General features: G+C 34.2%; 3 protein-coding genes across 6 annotated transcripts; 2 read left to right on the top strand and 1 right to left on the bottom strand.

Moving 5' to 3' along the window:
- The first annotated feature begins 3,370 nt into the window (after positions 1-3,370).
- On the top strand, positions 3,371-6,923 carry LOC142615053 (uncharacterized). Its single transcript, XM_075787737.1, has 2 exons — positions 3,371-3,941; positions 5,742-6,923. Exons 1-2 carry the CDS (start codon positions 3,571-3,573, stop codon positions 6,565-6,567), a joined length of 1,197 nt encoding a protein of 398 aa, XP_075643852.1. The 5' UTR covers positions 3,371-3,570; the 3' UTR covers positions 6,568-6,923.
- A 2,855-nt stretch (positions 6,924-9,778) lies between these two features.
- On the top strand, positions 9,779-12,328 carry LOC142617182 (uncharacterized). Of its 2 annotated transcripts, none has more exons than XM_075789916.1 (2): positions 9,779-9,958; positions 10,338-12,328. In XM_075789916.1, the coding sequence occupies exon 2, from the start codon at positions 10,379-10,381 to the stop codon at positions 12,098-12,100; it is 1,722 nt and encodes a 573-aa protein (XP_075646031.1). In that variant the 5' UTR covers positions 9,779-9,958; positions 10,338-10,378; the 3' UTR covers positions 12,101-12,328. The 2 variants fall into 2 exon arrangements, with proteins under 2 accessions (XP_075646031.1, XP_075646032.1); XM_075789917.1 differs by having other exon boundaries at positions 10,341-12,328.
- A 3,607-nt stretch (positions 12,329-15,935) lies between these two features.
- Positions 15,936-26,040, bottom strand: LOC142617761 (ribonuclease E/G-like protein, chloroplastic). 3 transcript variants are annotated; one of them, XM_075790713.1, is made up of 14 exons: positions 25,708-26,040; positions 24,217-24,320; positions 23,337-23,518; positions 22,548-22,800; positions 21,366-22,459; positions 20,961-21,278; positions 20,792-20,833; positions 20,189-20,313; positions 19,273-19,420; positions 18,474-18,546; positions 17,488-17,600; positions 17,068-17,187; positions 16,567-16,722; positions 15,936-16,425 (listed from the first exon to the last, which is right to left on the bottom strand). In XM_075790713.1, the coding sequence occupies exons 1-14, from the start codon at positions 25,848-25,850 to the stop codon at positions 16,246-16,248; spliced, it is 3,051 nt and encodes a 1,016-aa protein (XP_075646828.1). In that variant the 5' UTR covers positions 25,851-26,040; the 3' UTR covers positions 15,936-16,245. The 3 variants fall into 3 exon arrangements, with proteins under 3 accessions (XP_075646828.1, XP_075646829.1, XP_075646830.1); XM_075790714.1 differs by having other exon boundaries at positions 24,217-24,331; positions 25,708-25,851; XM_075790715.1 differs by lacking the exons at positions 23,337-23,518; positions 24,217-24,320; positions 25,708-26,040 and having other exon boundaries at positions 21,366-22,470; positions 22,548-22,756.
- Between the last annotated feature and the right edge of the window lie 854 nt (positions 26,041-26,894).

The following is a 26,894-nucleotide window of genomic DNA, read 5'->3' on the forward strand; positions in this document are numbered from 1 at the left end:
GAGTCCAGGAAGTTTTCCTTAATTTTCTCCTCAATTTTCTCCTCTGATGATTTTGTGTCCCCATTACTCGGTGTATCCAAATTCAAATTTCTATCAATCCATTGACCTGTGGGATTTGGAATTAAATTCTGCTGGTTCTGCTCCTGAAAATTAGGTAGAATATTTTCCTGCAATAAAGGCTCTATATTTTCCTTTTCTGGATGAAAGATCTCCGGCGAGGGCCTCCCTGTTTAAATCACCACCACCGGTGTCTTTTTTGGCTGGACTTTAGTTGCTGGTTGTGGTTCTGTGGATTTCTTAGCATAGAAACCAGAGACTTTGACCACGTTTCTTCTTGATGGTGTAAAGGGTGCAGCACGCAACCAAGAGCCAAATTGTTGAGATTCAATTGGCAATCTTCCCTCGCTTTCTATCCACTGTACACAGTCACGATCATCATGTGTAAGGCATCCGCACCAGTAGCATAGGTTAGGGAGTCGTTCATATTTGAATGACACCCATAATTTCTTACCATTATCAAGAGATATTACCCGACCACGACTCAACGGTTTTGAAATATCAATGGTGACTCTAGTCCTTATAAAACCATCCCCTTCAGTCTCTGAGTCGTCCACTGTTTTGTTCACAATCCCAATAGCACTACAAATCTGTTCAGCTACCCTCCTATTGCGAAACCGGATTGGTATATCATGCACTTGAATCCAAAAGGTAACCCTATTGAACTCCATCTCAGTCAGATCAATTTCCTTGTCATAGTGCTTATCAAAGCTCCAAGGTTCTGTTGCCAAAATTTTTTCCATTTCACTTTTATCATCAAAAATAAAAAGAACTATATGATCCCCTTCACTCTTAATCTTGAAGCCATTTTTGATCTCCATAAGGGGGTGAAAGTCTTCGCTATAGCATCAATGTTAAGAGCACGCTTCGTCAAGAACTTCGCTGCAACTACAAATTCTATGTCTGCCTGTTCATCTGTCAATTGAAGGTTTGATCCTTCATATTCAGATAAGGTGAGACAGCTCCATGATTTTGTGAGGTCTTCCATCTTTTTGGGAGAGAAGAGGAGAAAAAAGAAAATCTGTTTCCCAAAACCCCAGAAAAAAAGAAACACCACAAAGCCTAAAGGTAAGCTTGTTACCTCAAGGGACAGAAAACACCTTCGAAGAAGGGACGGCTATTCTACGACCTAGGAGAAGATGGAAGACCAACTTTCACTAGCGAAGAGAAACTAAGTACATTAGTGTTATATCAATGAATTGATACAGTAGATTGATTCATTTCAGGTTTTGGGTAGCCTTTAGTTTTTGCGTCTTTCGAAGTAATTATAGTTTCTTGGTCCCAACTTCAATGCATGTGTCATCATTTTTCATTTTCTTCAAAGATAGCACATGTTCTTTGTTATCCATATTGTAATAAACAAAAGGAATTTGGAACTGTTATAAGAAATGCTGGCATATATTATATCAATTTTCCTACTGGTCATTGTTTTTCTCACAAGGAATTTGTAACTGTAATAAGATAACAACTGCTATAAGAAATGCTGGCATATATTATATCAATTTTCTTACTAGTCATCTTTCTCAAAAAAAAAAAAAAAAAATCTTACTAGTCATTGACTCATTGTTTCTCTCACAAGAAATCATATTCTGTTCCTTTTGTATATGTTTCTATATTCTAGTATATAAGTCTAAGAAAGTTTTTGGTATGCTTATTGGAAAATTCTTGGTCTTCTTCTTCATCATTATAGAATAATTATCCAAGCCTGCACTCACTGTGATTCTTGAAGTTGAAACCATATATGGTTAAACAAAAAGCCAAAAGGACAAGTTCATTCATTGGTTGGTTGTCTTTGACATCTTCTTCTTGTCGTGACTTGTTCGAGTTTGGCTCTCCAATAATTCTATTACACTACCCTTATATATATTCTCGAGATATCAGTGTAAAAAACAAAAATTAAGACCCAACTCTTGATTGGTCCTATTCAAGACATCTAGAGTTAAAAAAAGAAGACATACTAAAATCATGCTTATTGTGGAATACAAATCATCTGTACCATATTTTATGTTCCACTTTATGTTCTACTAATTACAATTTGCCATGTATTTGTTTAACTTTATTTTTTTCTATTTTAAATTTTGGTTATTTTATAAGAAAAGTTAAACAAATACATAGTAAGTTGTGATTGGTAGAATATAAAGTGGAACACAAAATGTGGTATAGAGGATTTGTATTCTGGTATATGTTTTAACCGTATGATTTTCATTTTCCTACTCTCTACTTTCCAATATAAAATTACACCACAGTTAGTTTCTTTAATACCTTCTTCCATTTCCCCTTGAGTGTATGTTAAAATATTTAGTATTTAAAAAAAAAAAACTTTTATGCTTAAAATCATAACTTATTCAAATGTTTACATCTCAAGAATTCAGTAAAAACTAAAGCTCTTCATAATAATAATAATAATAATATTAGAAAGAAAAAAAAACTAAAGCTCAGTGCTCCATAGAAAGAATGTCTTGTTAACAAGATTTTGGCATGATGTCAAATGGTGGAAGATAAAAACTGAAAACCAAAATTATTTTATTTTATATATATTGGGTTAATAATTTGTTTAATAAGATTCAACAAAATTTAAGTTTCATGGGATTCGTTATTATTTCATTTTAATGTCAGATTAAGAATTATCCCTCATTTGATATTCAAAATGGAAAGATATTTTTGATAATTCATTTGATATTCAAAATGAAAAGATATCTTTTTTAATAATTCAATTTAACATATGAAAGAGAAAAATTATATCTTGATTCTCCATATAAAATATAATAGATCGCGATGCAATTTAGCTATAAAATTTATGGTTAGACTTTACCAATTAAGCTTAAAGTTATCAAAACAATTTGAAGAATTCCTTTGATACTAATCTATTATGTGGCGATGGATAAAAACTATCCATGCCATTATTTTGCGGATTATATTTTGAGACATAATTTTATAATTTTTTATTAATGAATAAAATTTCTAACCTCTTATTAACACATAGTCGGTCAAAGATAAGATAAAAAGTTTAGTCCTAGTGTTTTTAAAAAAACAAAAAGGTTTGGAAATTATATTTATTTCGATGATGATTTATAAAGCTATTAATGTATATTATTTAAATAAGTTATAATTTAAGTGGTTTTAAGGTCTTATAATGTCTATAAAATCCTGTATTTGAAACTTCTTACTAACATCTTGGAAGCACCTCAAAGAGATTTCTCTAATATTTTGATGGGTGCGAGACAGAAGAATTGTATATACCTCATAGAGAAATTATATTTCCTTGAGAAAATAATCGAATGATGTAAAAAAAGAAAAAAAATAAAATAAAAAAGCTTACACTTTTTTTTTTGTTGTTGTTGAGAAGTTATCATCAAAAACCGATTTGGAAGTAAACGACCAAACTCTCTTATTAAATGGTGAAAGAAAGAAACTGATAATAAGATGGAAAGATAAAAAGAGAGAGAAAGAAAAGGCTCAACAGTCACAGTTAACACACACTCAGAGAGAGAGAGAGAGAGAGAGAGAGAGAGAATGGGACAGGAAGAGGAAGACACAGTAGTAGTGGAGGAGGTGAAAGAGCAAGAGCAAGAGCAAGAGGAAGAGGAGATTGGGACATCATCATCATGGAACCAAAGGAAGCAAACCCAGATAGTGCAACTCTCAGAGAAGCTTATCCATGGGGATCTTGAGTCTCAAATACAAGCTGCTAGAGATATCAGAAAGCTGGTCAGAAAGTCGTCTTCATCTTCATCACCATCTTCTTCTTCATCAGTGAAGACTCGTTCAAAGTTAGCAGCTGCTGGTGTGATTCAGCCCCTTGTATTCATGCTTGTCTCTCCTAATATGGATGCCAGAGAAGCCTCTCTTCTTGCCCTTCTTAACCTTGCTGTACGCAATGAACGGTAACTACTAACACACATATCTCTGTCTATGTCTCTCTTTTATCTGGGTTTTTTTTTAATAAAACTTTTAGTTCTGGTGTGTGTATGTGCTGAAATTTGTGGATTGGATTTGTGGGTTTGTATTGGATTTTGGAGTTTCAAGGTGGGGGGTGTGATTTTGGGTTTTAGGATAGCTTGAAAATGGTGAAGTATGGAAATTTTGGTAATTCTGGAGGGTTTTTCTCCAATACAACTTCTGGGTATTGTTTTAATGTGTGAAATTTTGTTACTTTTGAAATCGAATTGGCAAGCTATAAGGGAGGTTTTGTTGGTATATGCTGGATGTGGAAGTTGTTGATAATCTTTTTTTTTTGGGGGGGGGGGGATGAATAAGTTTATTGAATTTTCTTGTATCTTAAGGTGGGTATCTGAGTTTGGGGTTTGTCTTGTCTGTTATAATTGCTGAGAAATGGAAGGGAAGGACAAGAGTGTGAGATTTTTGTGTTTTCTGGGTTTTGGGGTATGTATTATCTTTTAGTGTAACATTTCGTTCTTATAAAACTGAAATCAACATCTAAATGGTTTTTATTATTATTATTTTTTAATCCTAATATATTCTACTCTGTAATTTTTGGTTGAGACAAACAGTATAATGGTGATATTTTACCTATTTTATGTTTCCTTGCTGAAGCCTCTATATTGGATTTATTTATGAGTGTTGACATTATGTGGAATTTATTTGTTTGCATCACATTTTAGGAGAGCTACAAAAGAATTTCGAAAATCTTGAATTTGTTGTCTGTTATGTTGCTGTGAAAATTGAGGAAAAGGGATTAGGAATGAAAACTATAGGGATGTGATTTTGATTCTGTTGTTGAGTGCAAATTTGAGATATTTGAAAACCAATCCAAATAAAGTATTTAGCTGTGTTAGGCTGAGTTCAAGGGAACACAATGTCTCCTTTCATCCAAAATGCTGGAAACTCTAAACTACGTATTACTTCATTTGGATTTGTAAGAAATATGAATGAATGGAGAAGATAAATGCTTGAGAAGCTCAAAAGCTGAGATTATTCCTATGCTTCTCTCAGCAACCAAAAGGGACTATAGGGTTTTTAATAGAGCATTTTTAAAATTTTTTTTTTTTAAATAGCATATTTCAACTGCTGAGAATTGGGGACGGATTTATTGTCAGTCAATTTTGAATGCGAGCCTTAGTAATTTTGTTGGTTTACTCTCTTTGCTGGCTTTGGGATTAAGTATCCATTTGTAGGAGATTAGTTGCAATGGAGTTCATTTCTTCATTGTGATCTCCTCATTGTTTATAGGATGGTTATTGGAGATCATTTTCTCTAAAAGTTTTTTTTTTTGTTTTTTTTTGGGGGGGTATCTCTATGCTATTTGGCATCAAGTGGCTGAATTGGGGAAAATGCACGCTTAAGAATACATGTTTCAAACACAATATTTCTGGGTTTGTTTTTCCAGACCTTGTTATATATTCTATCTCCCTCTAATCTAGCACTAGGGCTCTGGTTTCAAGAGAGCAATATTGCTTGTTCTTTTTCCCTTTAAAGAGAGGATCCTTTCAATTGTAGAATATATCAGTTTTGCTTAATGAATAATTCACAATAATGATGCATTTTCATTATCAAGAGTTATTTATGTATAGGCTTAAAAAAACTTCTTTACTACAACTGATTTTTTATTTTCTGAATGTTGGCTGATATTCTTTTATTTCTTAGGGCAAATGTTTTAATTGGTTGATTTGTTTGATATGCTGTTGATTTTTCTTATGGAGTCAATTGAATATCATGCTTATCAGAAACAAGGTCAAGATAGTCACAGCTGGTGCCATCCCTCCTCTTGTGGAGCTCCTCAAGTTCCAAAACAGCAGTATAAGGGAATTAGCCACTGCAGCAATCTTAACACTCTCAGCTGCTGCCCCAAACAAGCACACTATTGTAGCTTCTGGAGCTGCACCTCTACTTGTTCAGGTCCTCAGTTCTGGAAGTGTTCAGGGAAAAGTTGATGCTGTTACAGCCCTACACAATCTCTCCACCTGCCCAGAGAATTCCACTGCAATTCTTGATGCAAAAGCAGTTCTCCCTCTAATTAACCTCCTTAAAGAATGCAAGAAGTATTCCAAGTTTGCTGAAAAAACTACAGCCCTACTTGAGATTCTTTCTAACTCCGAAGAGGGACGAATTGCAATCTCAAATTCTGATGGTGGGATTTTGACCCTTGTAGAGACGGTTGAAGATGGATCTCTTGTCAGCACTGAACATGCAGTCGGAGCTTTGCTCTCTTTGTGCCAGAGCTGCCGGGATAAATATCGGAAACTCATTCTTAATGAAGGTGCCATCCCAGGCCTTCTGCGACTAACTGTAGAGGGGACAGCTGAAGCTCGGGAAAGAGCTCATACACTATTGGATTTGCTTAGAGATTCTCCCCAGGAAAAGGGACTCGCTTCCTCGGTTCTGGAGAGAATTGTTTATGACATTGCTGCACGAGTTGATGGAGCAGATAAAGCTGCTGAAACTGCAAAGAGGCTGCTGCAAGACATGGTTCAAAGAAGTATGGAGCATAGCTTGAGCTGCATCCAGCAAAGGGCTGCATCTTGTACACCTTCGGATATTCCATCTTCATAATATAACCCTTTTTTCTTTTTTTTTTTCTTTTTTTTTTTTGTGGGGGAGGGTGGGTGGGAAGGTTTAAGAAGATAGTTTTACTCGAAACTGGGATAGAGTTTTAATCTGAATATGTTTTCTCTGAACAGTTAAAGCTCTTGTACCCGGCTAGATCATTATTAAAACAAGTGGAAATCGCTGGAGTAAATGAGTTAGATTTTGCTGGAGTTAGCTTTCCGAGGGGTGATCTATTGACCTAGTGAGAGTGTTGTATATCTTGACTTTGATCATTTATGTATAGAATCTCTCTGTGCTATATTACATGTACATTTATTTTGATCACAAATGTAGGCAAGGTTTCACTGACTACTCTTGTTTTTAGAAACAGTTTCTAGATGGAAATCATTTGGCTCAATTGAGTCCCAAAAACAAATTTCTGGAAAATTCATTTGACTCACCTGGTCACCCCCACCTCTTGTGTGCTTGGGGTGAGCAACAATCCACATGTCCAACCTGATCTGCCCCTGAAAGGTCACGGAAAGAAGTATGAATAAAAAGGGGTGTCTCTGGTTAGGTGGCAGGCTTGATATACCCCCATGAAACTAGACTGACCTAGCTAAACTATACACTTTTCTCTCTCTCTCTGGCATTGCTTCCCTTTACAAGCCTCCAAATTAAATAACCACCTCTTGTCGCCCTTTCTCCCCCCTCCCTTTTTTCTCTGCCTGTAGTTGTGGGCTTAATATGATTGAATTTGTGAACACGGATGACCTTACATTGCTCGTTTTAGCCAAATCCATGATCACTGTTGCCTTTCACTGCTCTTGCTAAACATGTCTACCATAGCCGGTCATCACTCCTTCCAAACCAGAGTTTAGCCGGTTTCAACTCACCCGCCGTTATCCATGGAGTTCCAATTGGTCACCGTCATCCATGGAGTTCCATTTGGTCGAGTGATCGTTTCTCATTGGTTAGTGGCAAGTTTCTTCCTTCACCACCCGATGTGTTTAGGTCAAATAACAGGTAGACTTTCGACCATGATTAATCTTATAAAGAACATTTAAACACATAAGGAAACAGAGGAATGAATAATGTCCTTTACGTAATATCTTGAATAGTAATTAGAAAATTGGTGTAAAAATTTGGCTTTTCAACTTAAGCCTTAATTTTGCAACACCTCTTTTTACTTTCCATTTCTGTTGGCTTTTAAATCTAAGGAAAGTTTATGGTTCCTTTTAGTATAAGGTGCATTTTTAAGGTTGCAATGCAATTTTAGGGAAAAGATGCATTTTTTTAAGTGTGGGCAGATTGAAAAAAGTATCTTATGAGATGTTCTTACGAGACTTTTCTCATTCTAAAGTGATTACATGAAATTGTAATACTCTTTGTTTCCTGTAGCCTGTGGGTATAATGTTGCTCATATTACCTACCTACTTTATACTAATGTCCTTTTATCGGCAAATAGATTTGTAATAACCTTTTGGAACATGTCAGGAAGTTTTTAATATTTGTGCACTTTATTTATGGAAACCACTTTGCTTATTTTGTTATTGCTAATGTCCATTTGTCCATTATTTTATAAGTGTCATTTGTTAGTAATTTCTAAATAAATATCTTCCACATGATAGCTTTGAATATTATTGTCTCAAAATGACCTGACCAACCAAAGATTGTAACTACCTACAAAAATAATGTTTAGACTAAAGATAGAAATTTCAGGTATCAATCTATATAAACTCTCTGTTATTCCGAAAAAACTTTTTGAAGCTATCAATTCAAACAAGATTTCTGTTTTTTTTTTTTTAATTAAAAATTTTTAATTTCTAGAAAGTTTGTTTGTTTTTAATCTCATCTTGTCAAAAACGTTTCTGACTTAAGAAGGGGAGGGGAAAAAAATGAAATCTGATTTTTCGAGAATATATCCATAAACCCCAGCTTCTGGTGCTCCTGGTTCTCAATGCAGGTATGAATCCATTCCCTACCCTAGTGTCCCAATATTTATATTAGATTATTAGTAAACTCCTGGTTCTCTCTGCGTTTCTTCAAAATATTATATGAATTGTTTCTTGATAGATCTAAAAGAATGGAATGTGGGATTTTCATTACCCTGAAGCAAATGTTATGGTACATTTCTGTCTGGAGAAATTTTCATGTGCATTACTCAATAAGATGTAAATGAGGATCATCAAACTTTAGACCAAAAGAAGAAAAAAAAAAGGATCAACGTAGACCAGAATCTGGGTCTCCGATTCTATAATCAGACGACAAGAATTAAAAAATAAGTCTTTTTTTTTTTTTTTAAATATTTAAAACAACCTTGTTTTGAGTTTATGATAAAATATACTTAACACCCTTAAAGTCTAGGTTAATGCCAATTAAGTTCAAGACTTTTCAAAACTTATTAACTTGGTTTCTAATCATTGTGAGGAATTTTTTTCAATGAATAGCAGTTTAGGAATCAAGTTGAAAAGTGTTAAACTTAGCTGGAATTAACAAAAACTTCAGGATGGTAACTATATTTTAGGATTGAGTTTATTTAATCACAAAAAAACTAACATCTGACTAATTCAACAATAATGTAAAATGATATAACCAACTTCACAATTACCCCCATTTTCTAATCAAATTGTTAGCTCATAATAACCTCAATATTCTTAGTGTTGTTAAAAGTGCTCTCTCATTAGGGAAGTAAAAATATCTTCATTTTACTTTAAGACCATAAAAAATTTTACTTTAATACCATAAAAATCTTATTAAGTGATAATGTGATAGATGAAATTTGAGACTTTCAAATATAGAAAATGTCCTTAAAATCCATTTAACCTATCATCTGTCCTCAAAAGGTAATTGACCTTAGAGTCGTATTTAATTTAAATTCTTCCTCTTAATCAATCAATCAATCTCCTTGGACTTTATTTTGAGTTATAAATTTTCAGATCTCTCCAAAGAGTCTTGACCTCTTGAAGCTCCCAACATGGTCCCCATAAAAACAACCATGTGATTTGAGAGATAATGAGATCTGTCTTGCTATTTGCTAGAATATATTACATGTTTGCCACTGTCGGTGTGTACTCAATGAATGCAAATACCCTAATGTTGCTTTCTTCTTCCACGTAATCTGTACATCCACGTGGAAGCATCCTAGTAGATAAGCGCATTGCACACCCTGCTCACTCTAGAATTCCCTGCTCAAACTGTTATAGTTTAATCATTACTTTCCTTTTTATTTTTTATTGTTTACTACGTCATTACATAGACTTTTGAGAAATCTTAATTCTTTAGGAGCTAGCTTTCCACCAGCTCACACTCACACTCGCATACTTGGACTTTTCATTTTTCACACAGAGAGAGAGAGAGAGAGAGAGAGGAATGAGTTGTTGTGTTGTATTTGCTTGATCTTCATCTAACAAAGGTAAGAAATTTCTTACTATCGTAGACTAAAAAGCTTTAAGATTTTCATTACTTTCACTGTCAGCTAGTCTGTTTATGTTATCTTAATTTCCACATTCATAATTTCATAGATCTTAAAAAAAAAACCCATCTTTATGTCATTCTTAGTTTCCACACATTACATTGCTATCAAGATCTGATTTTTTTCATCCATACCCATTTCTAAAACCCTAAATATTCTGTCATAATTCACTTGTCATTTGATTGTTTGCTCATATTTTGGCCATTTTAGCATTCTGGGTATTCTTGTTTCAATGTTGCATAGTAGATTTGGTTGACTTTAGAAACTTCTGGTGCCAGAAACTGATGTGGGTTATTTTTGCTTTGTCTTGTTATAATAGTAGATTTGGAGGATTGTAGAAGAAGCTTTTGGTTCTTAAAAATGTTGGGTCGGTATTCACTAGCGAGAACCGGAAGCTTCCGGCCGGAGAATTTAGGCCAGAATGCGCTGGCACTGATTGGAAATCTTTGCTTTACTATGTTTGTGATTGGTGTCTTAATCTTTACAATTATTGCTGCTACTTATGAACCTGAAGACCCTTTGTTTCACCCATCAACCAAGATCACCACATTCCTTACATCCAACTCCAATGCCACTTTTAAATCTGATAACACTGTTGTCAAGACCGGCGAGGATTTCATGGCTGCAAACCAAACTGCATTCGACACTTTTATTAACATTACAGATGTTATAAATATTACAGAAAATGCAGAATCAGATAGCAAAACGGTCGCCACTGCTGAAGTGACCTCGTGCGAGGGCAGTTTGGATAGCCCTATTGATTGCAAGGACCCGGAGGTGTTCCATATGATGATGAGAGCCGCAATAGAACAGTTTAAGGATATTCATTTTTATCGGTTTGGGAAACCGGTTCGTGGATCTAATGATAGCAGTTGTGATATGGCGTGGCGGTTCAGGCCTAAGGATGGGAAGGCTGCTGCCTTTTATAAGGATTATAGGAGGTTTGCAATTTCAAGGTCTGAGAATTGTACCCTCAGTGTGGTTGGGATTGGGGATTACCATACGGGTGTTAATGCCAGGAAGAGGAAGAAGAATCAGAAAGCTGGGTTTGAGAAAAAACCAGAGAAGCAAGACAAGGGTATTTCATTACCTGTTGTTGGGGAGGCTGTGAATGATTCCCTTCCTGTGGTTGAGTCTGAAAGTTCATTTAGCCGTGAGAAGTACTTGATTTATATGGGTGGCGGTGATAGATGCAAGAGCATGAACCATTACTTGTGGAGTTTCTTGTGTGCTTTGGGTGAGGCTCAGTACTTGAACCGAACATTGGTTATGGATCTAAAAATATGTTTGTCTTCAATTTACAGTTCATTGAATCAGGATGAGGAAGGAAAAGATTTCAGATTTTACTTTGACTTTGAGCATTTGAGAGAGTCTGCATCTGTGTTGGACAAGGACCAGTTTTGGATAGATTGGAATAAATGGCAGAAGAAAGATAATTTAGGTCTCAATCTTGTGGAGGATTTCAGGGTCACACCGATGAAACTTGCAAGCGTTAAGGATACCTTGATTATGAGAAAGTTTGGGTCTGTGGAGCCGGATAATTACTGGTATAGGGTCTGTGAAGGAGAGACCGAGTCTATTGTTCAAAGACCATGGAATTTGATATGGAAATCAAGACGGCTGATGGACATAGTGTCAGCAATTGCATCAAGGTTGAATTGGGATTATGACGCAGTTCACATAGAGAGAGGAGAGAAGGCAAGAAACAGGGAGCTCTGGCCTAATCTTGCTACAGATACTTCACCTGATACACTTATCTCAACCCTGAGGGACAAGATTGAAGATGGGAGAAGCCTTTATATCGCAACAAATGAACCTGATACATCGTTCTTTGACCCTTTGAAGGACAAGTATTCTACTCATTTTCTTGACGAGTACAAGGATCTTTGGGATGAGAATAGCGAGTGGAACTCAGAGATGACAAAGCTTAACAATGGTAATCCGGTTGAATTTGATGGTTACATGAGGGTATCAGTTGATACAGAAGTGTTCCTGAGAGGTAAAAAACAGATTGAAACTTTCAATGATCTCACTAACGATTGCAAAGATGGTATCAACACCTGCAGCACTTCGGCCAGCTAAATCATCAGGACACTATATATGAGGAGGTTTGAAACTTTGCTGCTTGCTGCAGCTACTTTTGGAAATATGAAACCACGTGTACTTTTAGCTATTCTATTATATGTTGCATTTGAGAAATTGTAAGCTTTACTTCTAAATTATTAGCATTGAGTAGCATAAATCATGAGTTTTGTACCTGTAAAAGCGACTATCAATGTTTAATTTATTTGGTATCTTTTGAGATCCTAATTGAACTTGGGTTGGTGCTTGAATTTTATTTGATTTTGTGTATTCAAGTCATATGGCAGCTTTTCAGGAGGGAATATGCCTCAAAGATTGCCTTGGAATGATTATTTTGCTTTTGATAGTCATGTGTCTACATGGTGTTTTTTTTTTTTTTTTTGGGGATGTGTCTCATGGATCTATGTTTATTTTGGCAATTCACTAATTTGTATCCCTCTGAGCAATGTCAGAAGTTGAAAAGTAGTTTCCATGTTTGCACTTTTTTTTTTTGTTGCTGAATTTCCATGTTTGCACTTAGGGCTGTCATTTCAGTGCAGAAAAAGTATCATAATTATGGCTCTGTGAAACTTCTCACATGCTACTGGGACTGGAGAAACAAAACCAAATCATCCAAGTCCTCAAGGGCCATTTATCTACCCCTTTTTCTTAAAAATTTACCCGAATATATGATAGTGTGGGCGCAATGATAGTTTGAGTAACATGGTCCGGAAATTTCAAATTATTGGTCTACATTTCCACAACTGTATCACACTGGTTTGACATTTGGGACTTTAGAGCAAGAACTCCTAAAAAATGCATCCATAGTTAAGTTTTATCAATCGCATTATAGCCTAGAATGACTCACAAGTTGCCTTACAGAACCACTGTTGGGACCACCCTAAACACACAAACTCAGACAAATGGGGGAAACGGGCTGACCAACAGACATTTTTTTGGCAGGGAGAAGAATTATTGAAAATTTTTACTTTTACAATCCCGAGATCTAAAATTAGTGAAGACTTTTCACTGTATCATTATTTAGACGTATTACGAAATTTGGAATTATTAATGACAGTTATTATGCAATATTGTTCACTTTTATTATTGACTGAATTATTGCAAATTTGCTGTTCATTTTTTGGTTTTTTCACTTTTTTATGCCCATATGTATATATGTTATTTGTATCAGTTGAATGAACCAAGCCTTGAAGCCTCAGATATTATCAGTCCCTTTGCATAAAAAAAAACCTTTCTCAATCCCTTATTAGTCCCCAAAAATTCTTCATTGTGTTAGAAAAAATTATTCTTGTATTATTCTCAAGAATTTGAATGAGTATCAATGTTTTGAAATATCATTCAAGTAAGTTTTTAAGTTTTCCAAAACAGATTTTAATTAGCAGTTTATATATATATATAGTGCTTTTATTCTGTTTTTGCAGCCAATCTCTTTATTAATATCCATTTATTTTATTTTCTTCATCCCCTTACTCATATTGCATCCAGGGTTGTTTATACCGAAAATAAAAGAAGAATTACTTTCACAAAACTACCATCAGAATGAAGAAGAATTAGCAAACTCTCTTGTTACTCAACAAAATTTTCAAGAGTCCCAAAAAACATCTGAAGATTATCAAGAGTATCAGTTTCTTTGAATTATTCTCAACAAATACATTGGAGTCAATTAAATTATTTCCAGCAAATGTATTGGTATTAGTTCAATTATTTCCAGATAGTACATGGGTATTATATCATTTCAAGAATCATAATCACTTTGTATCGGTTCCACAATTATTTTATATAAAGACAAGTTTCTTCTGCAAAAGTATTAGTCTCGTGAAGCACAAAAATCGGCCTTATCTCTTCAAATAAGAATTATTCAATTTGGTATCAGTTATCTAGTAGAAGAATCAAAATAATTCAAGCCTTTTGGTATCATAAGAATCAGAATTATTAAATCTTTTCACTATTCGGTATCAAAAAAATTAGAGTTATTCAATCTTTTTAATATTTGGTACTAGAAGAATTAAAATTATTTAAGCTTTCACTGTTTGGCATCAGCTTTGAAGGAAGTATCAATCATTTTTTTTTTGGCGAGAAGTATTATTGAAAATTTATACTTTTACAATCCATTATATAAAATTATTGAAGACTTTTCATTTTATCAATATTTGTAGAAGTATCAATCAGACTTTTCATCGTATCAATATTAAGAAATTATCTTTTGGCATCAGCTTTGCAAAAGTATCAATCAATTTTATTTTTTTTTTGGCTAGAAGAAGTGTTATTGAAGATTTATACTTTTACAATCCAGTATATAAAATTATTGAAGACTTTTCATTTTATCAATATTTGCAGAAGTATCATTCAGACTTTTCATCGTATCAATATTAAGAAATTATCTTTTGGCATCAGCTTTGCAGAAGTATCAATCATCTTTTTTGACGAGAAGAAGTACTATTGAAGATTTATATTTTTACAATCTAGTATATAAAATTATTGAAGACTTTTCATTTTATCAATATTTGCAGAAGTATCGATCAAACTTTTCATCGTATCAATATTAGGAAATTACCTTTTGATAGTTACTGTATGACACTATACATTTGTCACTATACTGTTACTGTTCACACAGAAAATTTAGAATTATTACTAATAGTTATTATGCAGTACTGTTTACTATGCAAAACTATTTTACTTTTACAATTCATTGAATTATTTCGAATTTATTGTTTTTTTTTGTGTGTGGCTTTTTTCACTTTTTCATGCCTATATATACATGACATTGTATCAGTTATAAGAACCAAGCTTTGAAGCCTCAGATAGTATCAACACCTTTGCATCAAAAACCTTTCTCAGTTCCTGAAAAATCCTTCCTTGTATTAAAAAAAAAATATCCTTGAACTATTTTCAAGAATTAGGATGATTATTAGTGTTTGAGGTATTATTCAAGTAAGTTTTTAAGTTTTTCAAAATAGATTTTCATTGTCAATTTTGTATATTGTACTGTTATTTTGTTCTTGCATTACATTTCTTTTTTAATATCCATATGCATTATTCTCTTCATCCACTCACTCATATTGCGTCATGGGTTGCTTATGGTATAATGGGATGAGATTATAATTTCTAAGAATCAGAAGGAATAAAATATGTTGTCCAAAAAACCACAGTCAGATGGTTGCCAAACTTTATAGGTGATGATGTTAAACCACAAATAAAAGAAGAGTTATTTTCACAAAACCATCTTCAAAATGAAGAATAATCAGCAAAATCTCTTGTTACTCAGAAATATTTTCAAGATTCCCAAGATCCATATGAAGACTATCAGGAGTATCAATTTCTTTGAATTATTCTCAACAAACACATTGGCATTAGTTGAATTATTTCCAGCAAATGTATTAGTACCAGTTCAATTATTTCTAGATAGCGCATGAGCATCATTTCATTTCAAGAATCAGAATCACTCTGTATATGTATGTAAGTGACTACATATATATAAAATTCCAATATCAGTTGCAACACTTTTGATTCAAAGGAGACAGACATCTACAGAGTTCCGGAATTATAATACAAATACAATCTCAATAATCAAATAAACTCTAGTTTCAAAGTTTTGTGCTTCCTACGTCATTTAGTAGTAGTAGTAGATCAAATTGGAAAATATCATGGTTTACCAAGAAAATATAGGCCTGTCAAGAAACAGGAGGTGTATTACATTGCTACTTGGTTAGTCCGTCTCTATGGGGCAAAGGATCAACAAGATAGGCTGCTCACTAAGCGGCTACATTTGCTGATCAAGATATGCCTTAAAATTTACCGTGGGTTATAGTTAAGTTAACCACAAAGATACCTCAAATGGTTTGAGAAATAAAAGTAAACTACTTTTCTGTTAGCCAACAAAGAACAGTGTGGTAATGTAATTCTCTTCTGGATTTGCCAATTGCTGCCACTACTAATCATTTGAGACATTTGCTCTAAAGAACAAAACTACTAGGCCTAGCAATATTACATTTGTGAAAATTCTCAATTGCAAAGTAGGAGCCCTCTCTGAACTGAACAAATTACAGAAAAGAAAAGCTATCCTTATATCTTCCCTAATTTCTTAACAAAAATGGTATTAATATGCCTGTTTGTACAGAAAACAGCAACTTAAGGCTGGCAAAATTTCACTTTCCACTGGTCTTCCATTTTTTGACTGGAATGAGGGTGACTTTTTTGCCGGAATTGTTAGTTGTGGTCTCCGCTGACCTTAACCTAGAAATGGTGGCTTGATGCTGATTTTTGTTTGCCTTATCATCTGTAAATGGTTTCACTTCAAATGCACCCCTGGTGAAACCTCTAGCAACCTGACATAATACAGCTTTCTCAATTGATGAATGTTAAATCAAAGGTTGGTCTATAATTTCATCAGTTGTTTTATTTGGAATTGTAGAATTCTTACTATCAAACACTTTTATGGAATTTCCAAGACATGTCTCTAGGCATACCTTTAAAAGTATCCAAACTTTGAGGGAGCTACTCAAGATTGCAAGCCTTGTCCGTCTCCCTGAAGTTAAATAGTTACTCATGTGATGGTCAACCCTCAAAATAAACTTTGGCCAGGACTTGGGGTTTCCAGTGGCTTCTTTCTGATCCATCGTTGCCTGAAAAAGTTAATATCTATGGTGAAACAGGTAGGGTAAGCAATAACTATAACAGCACTGCATGTCAGTAAAACCCACTTCATATGTTCATTTTAACTTGGAAAAGGAGGTCTCTAAAGCTTCAACTCCCCCAGTAGCATGCCAGCATAGAAAGCTGTTATTCTAAATAAGTGCCTTATATTTACTGACTACTGTTGTTCTTGTTAAGTGCTTTTTGAATGAAAAGCACTAGCAATGTGTTGTATCCCTCCACTATCATGGTCCACTTCACAAGTTTTTTCGTGTGTCATCTTTTCAAGCAGATAAATAGAAAAAGCAAAATACTTTCGAAACTATAAAACTTACTAGCAATTGACAAATTTCTTGTTCAATTTTCGAAAAGGAGGTCTCTAAAGCTTCAACTCTTCCAGTTGCATGACAGCATGTGCATGGCTCACTGATCATAAATGTCACACTAGGTCGAACCTGTCCAGCATTGTGTCACCATTCATTAGATATAAATAAAGATATCAGTTGAACTCATCTAATATTGTGTCAAACTTCTCAAATGAATATCTTGTGTGCAAATTATTTTTGGATGAATGATTTTGTGTGCAAATTAGATTTTAACGTTATGCGTTTGTCATTTCATGTTATGTCTTAGCCAATTCCCAATAGTTGAGACAAGGCTGAGTTGTAAATCTTTCCCTAGCCATTGTAATGTAGGTTTTAAAGGTTCAAACTGAAAGTAACGAGAATTTAGCATTTAAAAGCCAATGAACATACCCTTTTTCTTGTTATTTCCATAAGTCCATGCCTAGATAATTCAGATACTTTCACCATCGACCTGTCTCTCTCTACAGCCTTCTTAACTTCTTCATAGACCAATCTCTTGTTTGCTGGAAGATATGATAACACTTTAAAAATAAATAGGTATAATGCCAAGCAACTTAAATGCTAATCACAGCAAGCCTAGTACCTCTTTCAAAGTGCCAATTTCTTCAATACATTATGATAAACAATGTCATGTAAGAGCTGTTGATCTGAGTACCTCTTTCTAACATGCTTTTAATACAAAACACCCACTTTATTATGTCAGCAAAAATTTCTAAGGCCACCCATAATGAGCCTCAAAGTTTAGTATAAAGATGATTGGGCAACTTTAAATCTCTTCTTTGTTCCAATGTCTATTACATACAAAGAAACTCGTGAAGCATGTGGTGCAAGTTCCAAGGTCAAGTCAATGCTTGAATTTATGTTTGTGCTAATAATTTCTACAAACTTTACTAGCCGGTTATATGGTCCATTGATTGCATATCCCTTGGTTTTTGATACAATTTAAGCCTAACTCACTTTGTGAAGCATGACATATAATAATTCTAAAGGTGGGTTTGCTAAATTGTAAATTTGTTAATATGATATGGAGTTAAAAAATAACCGTAGTTTACAAAATACAGAGGATCATAGAACCTCTCCTTACTGAAGATATGAACATCTAATAGTCTCTCATTTGATCTGAGAAATCCACTAAAAATTGACAAACATCTCTGTGATTATTTTGTGTGAGTAGAGACCAAAAGCAAAAAGAAATCTCAAGTAATTGCCCCTAATGATAATAAACTTAATGTGTTGAGAACAAAATTGAACATTTGATGCTAAAATTTTTACAAATAACTATTGTAGGCTAATCCACCCTCATAAACCCCCTGGGAACACGTGCACATGTGTGCATGCACTAGAGAGAGAGAGAGAGAGAGAGATTTCTAACTCACAGTCATCTGTCATATCAATGAAATCTACTACAATAATGCCACCAATGTCCCTCAGGCGTAACTCCCTTGCAATCTGAAAAAACATGTTATTTTCTTTTAACAAGTTGTGCAGCTCTAGCACCCAGATGCATAATCAGAAAGATAAAAAGCAATTCACAACAGCCAAAAACAAAAACAAACACAAAAAATAAAGAACAAAAAACAAAACAAAAAGGAGAAGAAGATTGTCAGAGTTTAACTGTTTAAGTGTGAACACAGTAACCTCAAAATATTTTACACCATAGCCAAAGGATTAATGCAAAAATGATGTCCTACAGGTATACGTCTGTGTCCAACATGGCAAATACTGCAGAAAAAGAGCCTTGCTTGTTAAGTACAAATCTTTCAATTAGGAGTCAAGTGTCAACACAGTAACCTCAAAATATTATACACCATAGCCAAAGGATTAATGCTAAAATGATGTCCTACAGATATACATCTGCATCCAACATGGTCAATATATTCTTAATGAGTCTTAGGAAATACAAGAAGTTCAGTGAGACCCAAGTGATTGCAGAGCAGCAGAAGTAAAAGCAACGCAAAAGCAATGGCCAATATATTCTTGGAACAAATATGAACTTTTAATACGTTGGAAAGGAAACTAGAAAAGTAAAAACAGATTAATGTAATCTTTAGCAAGCAAGAAATATAAAATTTAGGACTCAAGATCCAGTTACTGAACAATGCAAATGAATGTGACTTATGAACTACACAACATGTTGCATGTAATGTGGTAGTAAGGGTTCAGCATCAAACATACTTGTTTTGCAGCTGCAAGGTTGACATCTAGAACAGCTTTCTCCTGTGAAGTCCCATGACCAAACACCCCATGTCCCCCATTAACATCGATAGAGACTAATGCCTCAGTTTGTTCAATCACAAGAGAACCTCCATTAGTAAGAAGAACCCTGAAAGGCAAGAGATGTTATCAACATGAACAAAATGGCAATAAATATTCTAAATATATAGTTTGCCAGCAACGATTAACTTGTAATCATAACAATTCCCAAAAAAAAAAAAAAATTTCTAGAAACATTTTACAGTTTGAGGGAAAAAGTGATTACATCAGTTGAGTCAAAAGAACCAACCACTTGGGCCCTCCCTTTGGTAATTTAATGATTCTTCAATCATAATAAGTTCAACACTCAAGGCTAGTGCAAAAGTAAGTATTTTAATAGTTTTTAACATCATGGAACATATTTTCCAATGAACTTTGGTTCAAATGCCATATCCTACTTCCCAAAGAATGTGTGGGGTGAGATTGTGAGTTCAAAACCCACTGGGTAAATTTGAAACAGCAGTTCATTAGATTGTCTTTGTTAGGCTGAAATATCAGGGGGGTAGCAAACCCTTGCCCTTAACTATTAAAGATTTGAATCTAGTTATCTCTGACCTCATAATGTTTTATCTTGTGTTTTTGAGGCTTCATGTCGATACTTTCTGTGCGTTCACATTTGTTTCAAAAACCTAGTTCAATTTGGCATAAGCATGTACTTGGGAATGTTAATGCATGGTATTGCATGATATACATTGTTGGCCCCCTTCCTAACAACTTAAACTTTTTGAATTGATGGTTCACTAACACAGAGATCAAAACACATACATTTATGAACCTACAGCTACAGTGCTAGACAATGTGAAAACTCACAACATAAGCAATACTGACAAACCCCTACCTTTTACTGAGGATATTATTGATCTCTTCTTCAATGTCAAATTCACTAAAAAGAGGTATTCTTTTATCGTATAACTCTACTCGATCACATAGATCAGGAGCAATTTCCTGAAGGTAATTGGTAACCTGAAAAATGATACAGCAAAGGTTGACAGAGGTTAAGTCTCATAGCAAAGAAGATTAGTAAAATTGCAAATTAAATATGCAGAAAGTTAGTGACAATGTTACAGGCGACTAAAAAGAAAGTATTAAGTAGAAAAATTCTTTACTTGCATATCCCAATTTGAATGCCTATTCACTGAATAAATTCGTATTATATCCTCTGGCGATGATACACCCATATGAGATCATTAAATATATATTTCAACCCTTTAATTCTGTGGAGTATGGTACTGTGGGCCAGCCACATGTAGGCATGTACACAAATTTATGTACCACTAGAAGCAATAACCCCACACTCCTCACACAGACTTGCTAGAAAATGGAAAGAACGAAAAACCTAAAATATGATCATATGCATGAATCTTTTTTTTTTATAAGTAATTATACGCATGAATCTTGATCCAGTAACATGGTATTCTCGTGTATTTAGCTGATATCATACCTCATGATATGTTCTTGGCGAGTCAACTACCATTCTCTGAACCTGAATGTATATTATAATAAAGAATACAATAAGGGAACGAGATTGTGAGATTGTTGAGTTAACATAAAGCAATTAAAATAACATACATAAGGGAAGAATTGGAAGTTAGATAAAGAGAGGAATTCACCTGATTGTTAAAATAATCCTGGACAACTGAGAGTGTTTGACCCATTGCTGTATGGAGAATAATGGGAATGGCCCCTTCAACACCTTCGTCTGCAGCAAGGGCTGCAGATTTTGCATGTTCCATTATATTTTTCCAAGTTGAAAGCAAACCATCCAAGTCCCTGTGCAATTCCTCTAAAGACCGACCAGCAGCAACAGTCCTTACAGTTAGACCAAAACCCTGAGGCTGCAAAGTTTTTGCTATGACTTTTAAGCGTGTACGCTCAACACCAGAAATTTTTTTTGAAACTCCAATTCTATTGCAACGAGCTATCAGTATCTGCAAGCCAGGAGAGTTCATTCAGAGAAAAAAAAAAAACCAATGGCTGAATATATCAAAAAGATAAAGAACCAGAGAATATCATACCCAGAATCTGCTTCTTAATTTTGGATAAGCAGTTAGTGTGGGACCTTTTGTACCCAATCCCTCTTTGACAACTTGTACAACAATTTTGGTGCCTTTCCGAACCTGGGCCCACTTCTTTTCGTTAGCAAAATTATGACTAGAATCCTTCATATGTTGGAGATGAGAAATTTGCGAATCATTTGAACCATTTATGTCAGCAGCAAGGGAACCATTGATGGTTTCACTTTCTATATGATGTTCACTTCGATCCAAGTAGTCCTCATAATCACCTTCCACTTCATCATAATCGACTATACTACCATTTACATTGTCCTTAAGAACTTCTGAAACATCAAAATCATCCTCAACTTCATGTTCCTCATAGTCATTGTGCATCGATTGTACAAAATCATCCTGAGAGTCAACTTCTGTACTATCACCATTGATTACAATATCATGAGCAGCTGGGTGCTCCTCAAGGGTTCCAATAACAGAACCATTGACTTCTTGTTTCTTTGTCCTTTGGCGAAATGGAGGGAATATAAATGGTTCCCTGTTTTGCTTGATGTCCATAAGAGAGGGTCGAGAATTTCCAATATTAACAAAAGCACCTCCCATATGGGGAACAAGTTTTGTGACCACTCCTAGATACACGCTATCACACTGCACATTAGTTTTAACTGGTTCCAGTAATAACTCAACCAATTTCCCATCTTCCAGTACAGCAATCCTTTGCATGGTGCATATTGAAGAGTTAATCAGAATAACAGTAGAAACGGGTTCCTTGAAAACAAGATTACTCTCTTCTTCAGGCAACAAATTTCTTGTATCTTCCATCTTGGTCACATCGTCTTTTACAGTGTCAATACTTTTGGATGCATCAGACTGCATTTTATCCTCAGACACAGGAAAAAGGAGAGGTGATGGGAGTAACCAGGGTTCCTCAACAGGCTGATCTCTTTCAGTGAAAATTTTATCAAAATTTGAGCCATCATTTGTGACACTCACGGTATCCTCACTTTTATAGTACAATATATCCTTGATTGTGAGATCATTGAAGAATGGCTTTGACTCTATTGAGTCACTTTCAAGGCATTTCACTATCTCATATTCATCTGTCAAACCACTGGAAGCATTTGAGTGTTCAGAAACATTTTAAGCGAAGAAGTTGTATATACAAGTCTAAGCACATGGATAAATTACCTCTGGCTGGAGCTGATATTAAAGGTTTTATGGGAAGATATGTCTCCTCTATCCATGAATCCCATACTTGAGCCGGATGCCTTTTGGTATCAAACCTCATCCATAAGTCCCTCACTACAATGTTTTTATCTTGTTCAAGAGGTTGAGGTACTGAGAGAGAAAAATCAGGACCAGGTCTCCAAATGATGTCACAAAAAGGTTGTGTTTCTCCCTTTATAAAGTAATTATACTTGAAATTTATACCGCAAGCCAACTGCCAAGCACAAAAGGGTGACTACGGGGAATGTGCAGCAAATACAATTATATAACTGGAAGCCAATAAAGTAATTGAAGCGTCTCCCATTGGTTTCAAGTGAAGAGTAATATTTCATGTTCAAAAATTTATTTTTCAAAATAAGAAAGATCCTTCTAAGTCAATTCTCTTTAGAAACCAAAAGAAAACAACTGGTGGATTACACCATTCATGGGGAAACACATAAAATTTTTACCTATATCAGAAAAGAAGGGCAAGATGAAAAGACAATAGCATACAAAATCCAATAGAAAGTCTCCAATAAATATCAGATTAGTAAAAATATTAAAACCTAACAGATTGACAGGCTTCTCCAAAGATCTGGCTAGGTAGATGTAATTATTTTAATGTATATAAAACTGGTTGAATTAACAGGTTTCACAACAGATGGAAGTGACCACAGAATGCAAATATTATACAGCACTTGACATCGCATTATATTATTACAAATTTTGTCAACATAAATTGCTACACTTATCACAGCTCAGTGAAATTACCTGGGCTTCAGCCTTCCATAAGTTTGCATGTTCAGTTGGAGACATTAAGATAGCCATCTCTGGTTCCCAGCAGCCAAATACAACAGGATCCCCAGTTATGTACAGAAGCTGACCAGCCCTCAAATCAGCTTCTATAGTCCAGACAACATTGCATGATTCTTTCAAAGTATGGTTTAATTTTCCTGACAAAATCAGAATGTGTTAGATCCATCAATTATTCACTACTATAGGAAAGTATTTCCTGAAAGAATGATGCAAAACACTAATACCTATCAAGTAAGAGAAAAGACAGAGAGAGGCTTTCTCTTGTAATGGTTAAACCAAAATTCAAAATTACATGACCAACTAATGATGGTCCAACATGAATATACTATTATATTCAGATAATAAGACCTTTGACAGGTCCCACCTAAAGTGGGAAACGGATTATATTTCTTGGCCATAGTATATAATTTTATGTTCACCACATATTCCTAGAAATGTCTGATTGTAGACAACCATGTCTGAGTCAGTAAGTAGAAGAAACAATAATTATTAAGTTGGCGTTACTTTCAGATAAAAGTCCTTCATTGAAATGCCAGCCAATAAAGAATACTACCTTCCATTTGTAGCAGCAAGAAAAATGCACAGGAGATTTATGTAAGTGAAACTTAATTCATACAGGAAAGACATATAATCACAATTATACCTGTTTGAAAAAATATGATCAATATAATGAGACAGCTAAGACTGAAGTAGGTATCTAAAAAAACAAGATACCGAAGCACTGAAGCTTATGATCTCTACCATATCAGAGTGGCAACCAACAATCACACCCAAATATTGCCCAGATATTTTAAGTCCCACATACAAGAAGTTCAGAATGGTAATGTCAGTTTACCTTTCTTTATAGCCATTATTGGGGATCTTCTGAAAGAATTAAAATTCCCTATACATTGTGTGAATCTGAACATATTTCCAAAGGGTATGTGGTGGCATATATACCTGTAAGAAAACTAGAGATGTATGAGTCATTATGCAAGAGACAGAGATCTGAGCCCAGTAGTCAGTCTTGACTTCTTCTTTTTTTTTTTGTTTATTTGATAAGTAGTAGTCAGTCTTGACTCCTAAGCTGATATGAATACAAATAATAATTGAATTCAATTACATGCTTGAATTGCAAGCAAACAGTAATTAGTAAGCTTTCTGACATGACACAAGAATTCTGAATTACCATAGACAACATATCCAAGTGAAGTCTGTCACTTGTTTAGTTTTTTGTGCTGTGTATGAATAAATATCAGATACTTTCAGAAACTAACTGGGTCACTTACATGCTTGATTTCATGGTATGAGTGTTATATATTTAGTTGGTTATTGTCTATTGAATAATAAATAATTAGTTCATGCATTTCAAAGTATCAGTTTACAATTACAATTTTTTTTCTTGGGGGGAGGGGGTGTGGAGTAGAGGATTTCCAAAATGATAAATGATATAAATTTGGTGAGACAATGTGGGAATCCAGAGACTTAATTTCTTATATTTAACATGCAATAATGGGGCACATAGGCAAAAATGCTCGTCTTCTAAATAGATTGGAAATCTTTCAACATATGTGAATCATACATAACAATTCATATCCTGCAGAATTAATCAAATTACAGTCTTAAAGCCTACCCAGCAGCAAAGAAGTTTGATTTGACGGTGCAACACAACAGAAGGACCATAATAAAATGGGGGAAAATCATTCATTCATTCAAAAAAAAAAAAATTCAAAGCTTTTGAAAATTATTCTAGAGTAGACCCATTTGCATAATTTGGGGTCTAAAGCAAAAGAAAGAGAGATTGGTGGGTCATACTACATACAAACTCTGACATAACAGTGAAACTAGTACTGAACTCTATGTGTCTCTGCGTGAATGATTGTGCAGTAAAATCAAAACCCATTTGAATTAAGACTAAGTAAAAGCATTGCCAATAAGCAAAGTTCAAGAAAGGTCATACGTTCAGATACACAGAGTGCATAGAAATCAAAATCCATTTGAATTAAGACTAACTAAAAGCATTTCCAATAAGCAAAATTCAATAAAGGCCATACATTCAGATACATAGAGTGCAAAGCAATCAAAATTGAATTGAGACTAGGTAAAAGCATTTGCCAATTAGCAAAATTCAAGAAAAATCATACATTCAAACACATAGAGTGCATAGTAATCGAAACCCATTTGAATTAAGACTAAGTAAAACCATTTCCAATAAGCAAAATTCAAGAAAAATCATACATTTAGACACATAGAGTGCGTAGTAATCAAAACCCAATTGAATTGAGACTAAGCTAAAAAGCATTGCCAATAAGCAAAACTGAAGAAAGCACATATTCAGTTCACATACGGAGACAAAGAGGTGTGGGAGCGGAGAAGCCAGGAGGAGGAAGAAGAAGAAGAAGAAGAAGAGAAGGGTCTACGGAGGTGATGAAGGTCCATGAAGCTGCTGCTGAACCTGAAGGACCCAACATGAGCTTCAACTTCAGCCATGAGAGCAGGTTGAGGCCTTTGTTTGGTAAATTAGGAGTGGCTTCAATGATAGTTTCGTCATTTAAAGGGTGAGTAGTAGTGGAGTGCTGAGGAGAGGTGAGCTTCAACTTGGGAAAAGGGGAGAAGGAGAAGGAGAGGGATAGATGATAGATGATAGATAGGAGGATATCGGATTGGCGCCTTGTATGCCACTGGCACTAGCGTTGTGTTGAGTACTAGAGTTTGTAGTTTACACTTTCCACACTTTTTTTTTTCTTTTTTTTTTTCAAATTTTTTTAAGACAGGGTTTTTATTATTATTTTTATTATAAATAATGTTATTTTATTATTAACTAGAGCATTAAAAATGGAGTTATGGTAAAGTAATTTGGGAGAATAGTTCCTTTTTTAATTTTAAGCATTGAAATTTCAAACTTTGTATTGAAATGTGTCTCTAAAATCCTATTTAAGTTATATCGTACCTTACATTGGAATTTTATTTTGAAAAGACAACTTAAGTGTAAACACAAACATGATTTCAATCTAAAATTTGAAATTTCAATGCTTAAAATTGTATTTTCAAAATATGGTTTTTAAAAAGAGATTATTCGTCTAAATAATCTCACCACAATGCTATGTTTATTGATTATAAATAAAATACTTAGTATTAATTTTTTTTTTTTTAAAGACGCAAAAATTGTATTCGTCATATAAATATATTAGATAATTGAAAAACAGAATTCAGAGTTAAAAGGAAGTCTCAATTCAATAATTAAAATATCATATACTATATAATAAAAGTTAGGCTTAGAAATCGTGGTTGTGCCAAGTGACTTTACTAAATTGCAGAATTTTTTTTTTAGATTTTTAGATTAAAAAATATATATAATTTTTCTTTTCCTATAATCTCTAAGTTGATAAAAAACTTAATTTGATTACAATCCAAATTTTTCATATAATCAATCTAATCCTTATTTAATCTTAATTTGATTACAATCTAAATTCTTCATCTAATCCTTATTTTTTTTACATGTAGTGTATTATAAAAAAGCAACAACTTTATTAT

This window comes from Castanea sativa, chromosome 11, assembly GCF_040712315.1.
Source record: "Castanea sativa cultivar Marrone di Chiusa Pesio chromosome 11, ASM4071231v1".
Classification (NCBI taxonomy): Eukaryota; Viridiplantae; Streptophyta; class Magnoliopsida; order Fagales; family Fagaceae; genus Castanea; species Castanea sativa.

Bases quoted from the DNA above. Each gene is read 5' to 3' on its own strand.
- LOC142617761 (XM_075790713.1), bottom strand. From the start codon at position 25,850: ATGGCTGAAGTTGAAGCTCATGTTGGGTCCTTCAGGTTCAGCAGCAGC. The intron at 21,279-21,365 runs GTATGATATTCT...CCTGGCTTGCAG, and splicing joins AATTAAGAAGCAGATTCTGG to ATACTGATAGCTCGTTGCAA. The intron at 20,834-20,960 runs GTGAATTCCTCT...ATATACATTCAG, and splicing joins AGGATTATTTTAACAATCAG to GTTCAGAGAATGGTAGTTGA.
- LOC142615053 (XM_075787737.1), top strand. From the start codon at position 3,571: ATGGGACAGGAAGAGGAAGACACAGTAGTAGTGGAGGAGGTGAAAGAG. The intron at 3,942-5,741 runs GTAACTACTAAC...CATGCTTATCAG, and splicing joins CTTGCTGTACGCAATGAACG to AAACAAGGTCAAGATAGTCA.
- LOC142617182 (XM_075789916.1), top strand. From the start codon at position 10,379: ATGTTGGGTCGGTATTCACTAGCGAGAACCGGAAGCTTCCGGCCGGAG.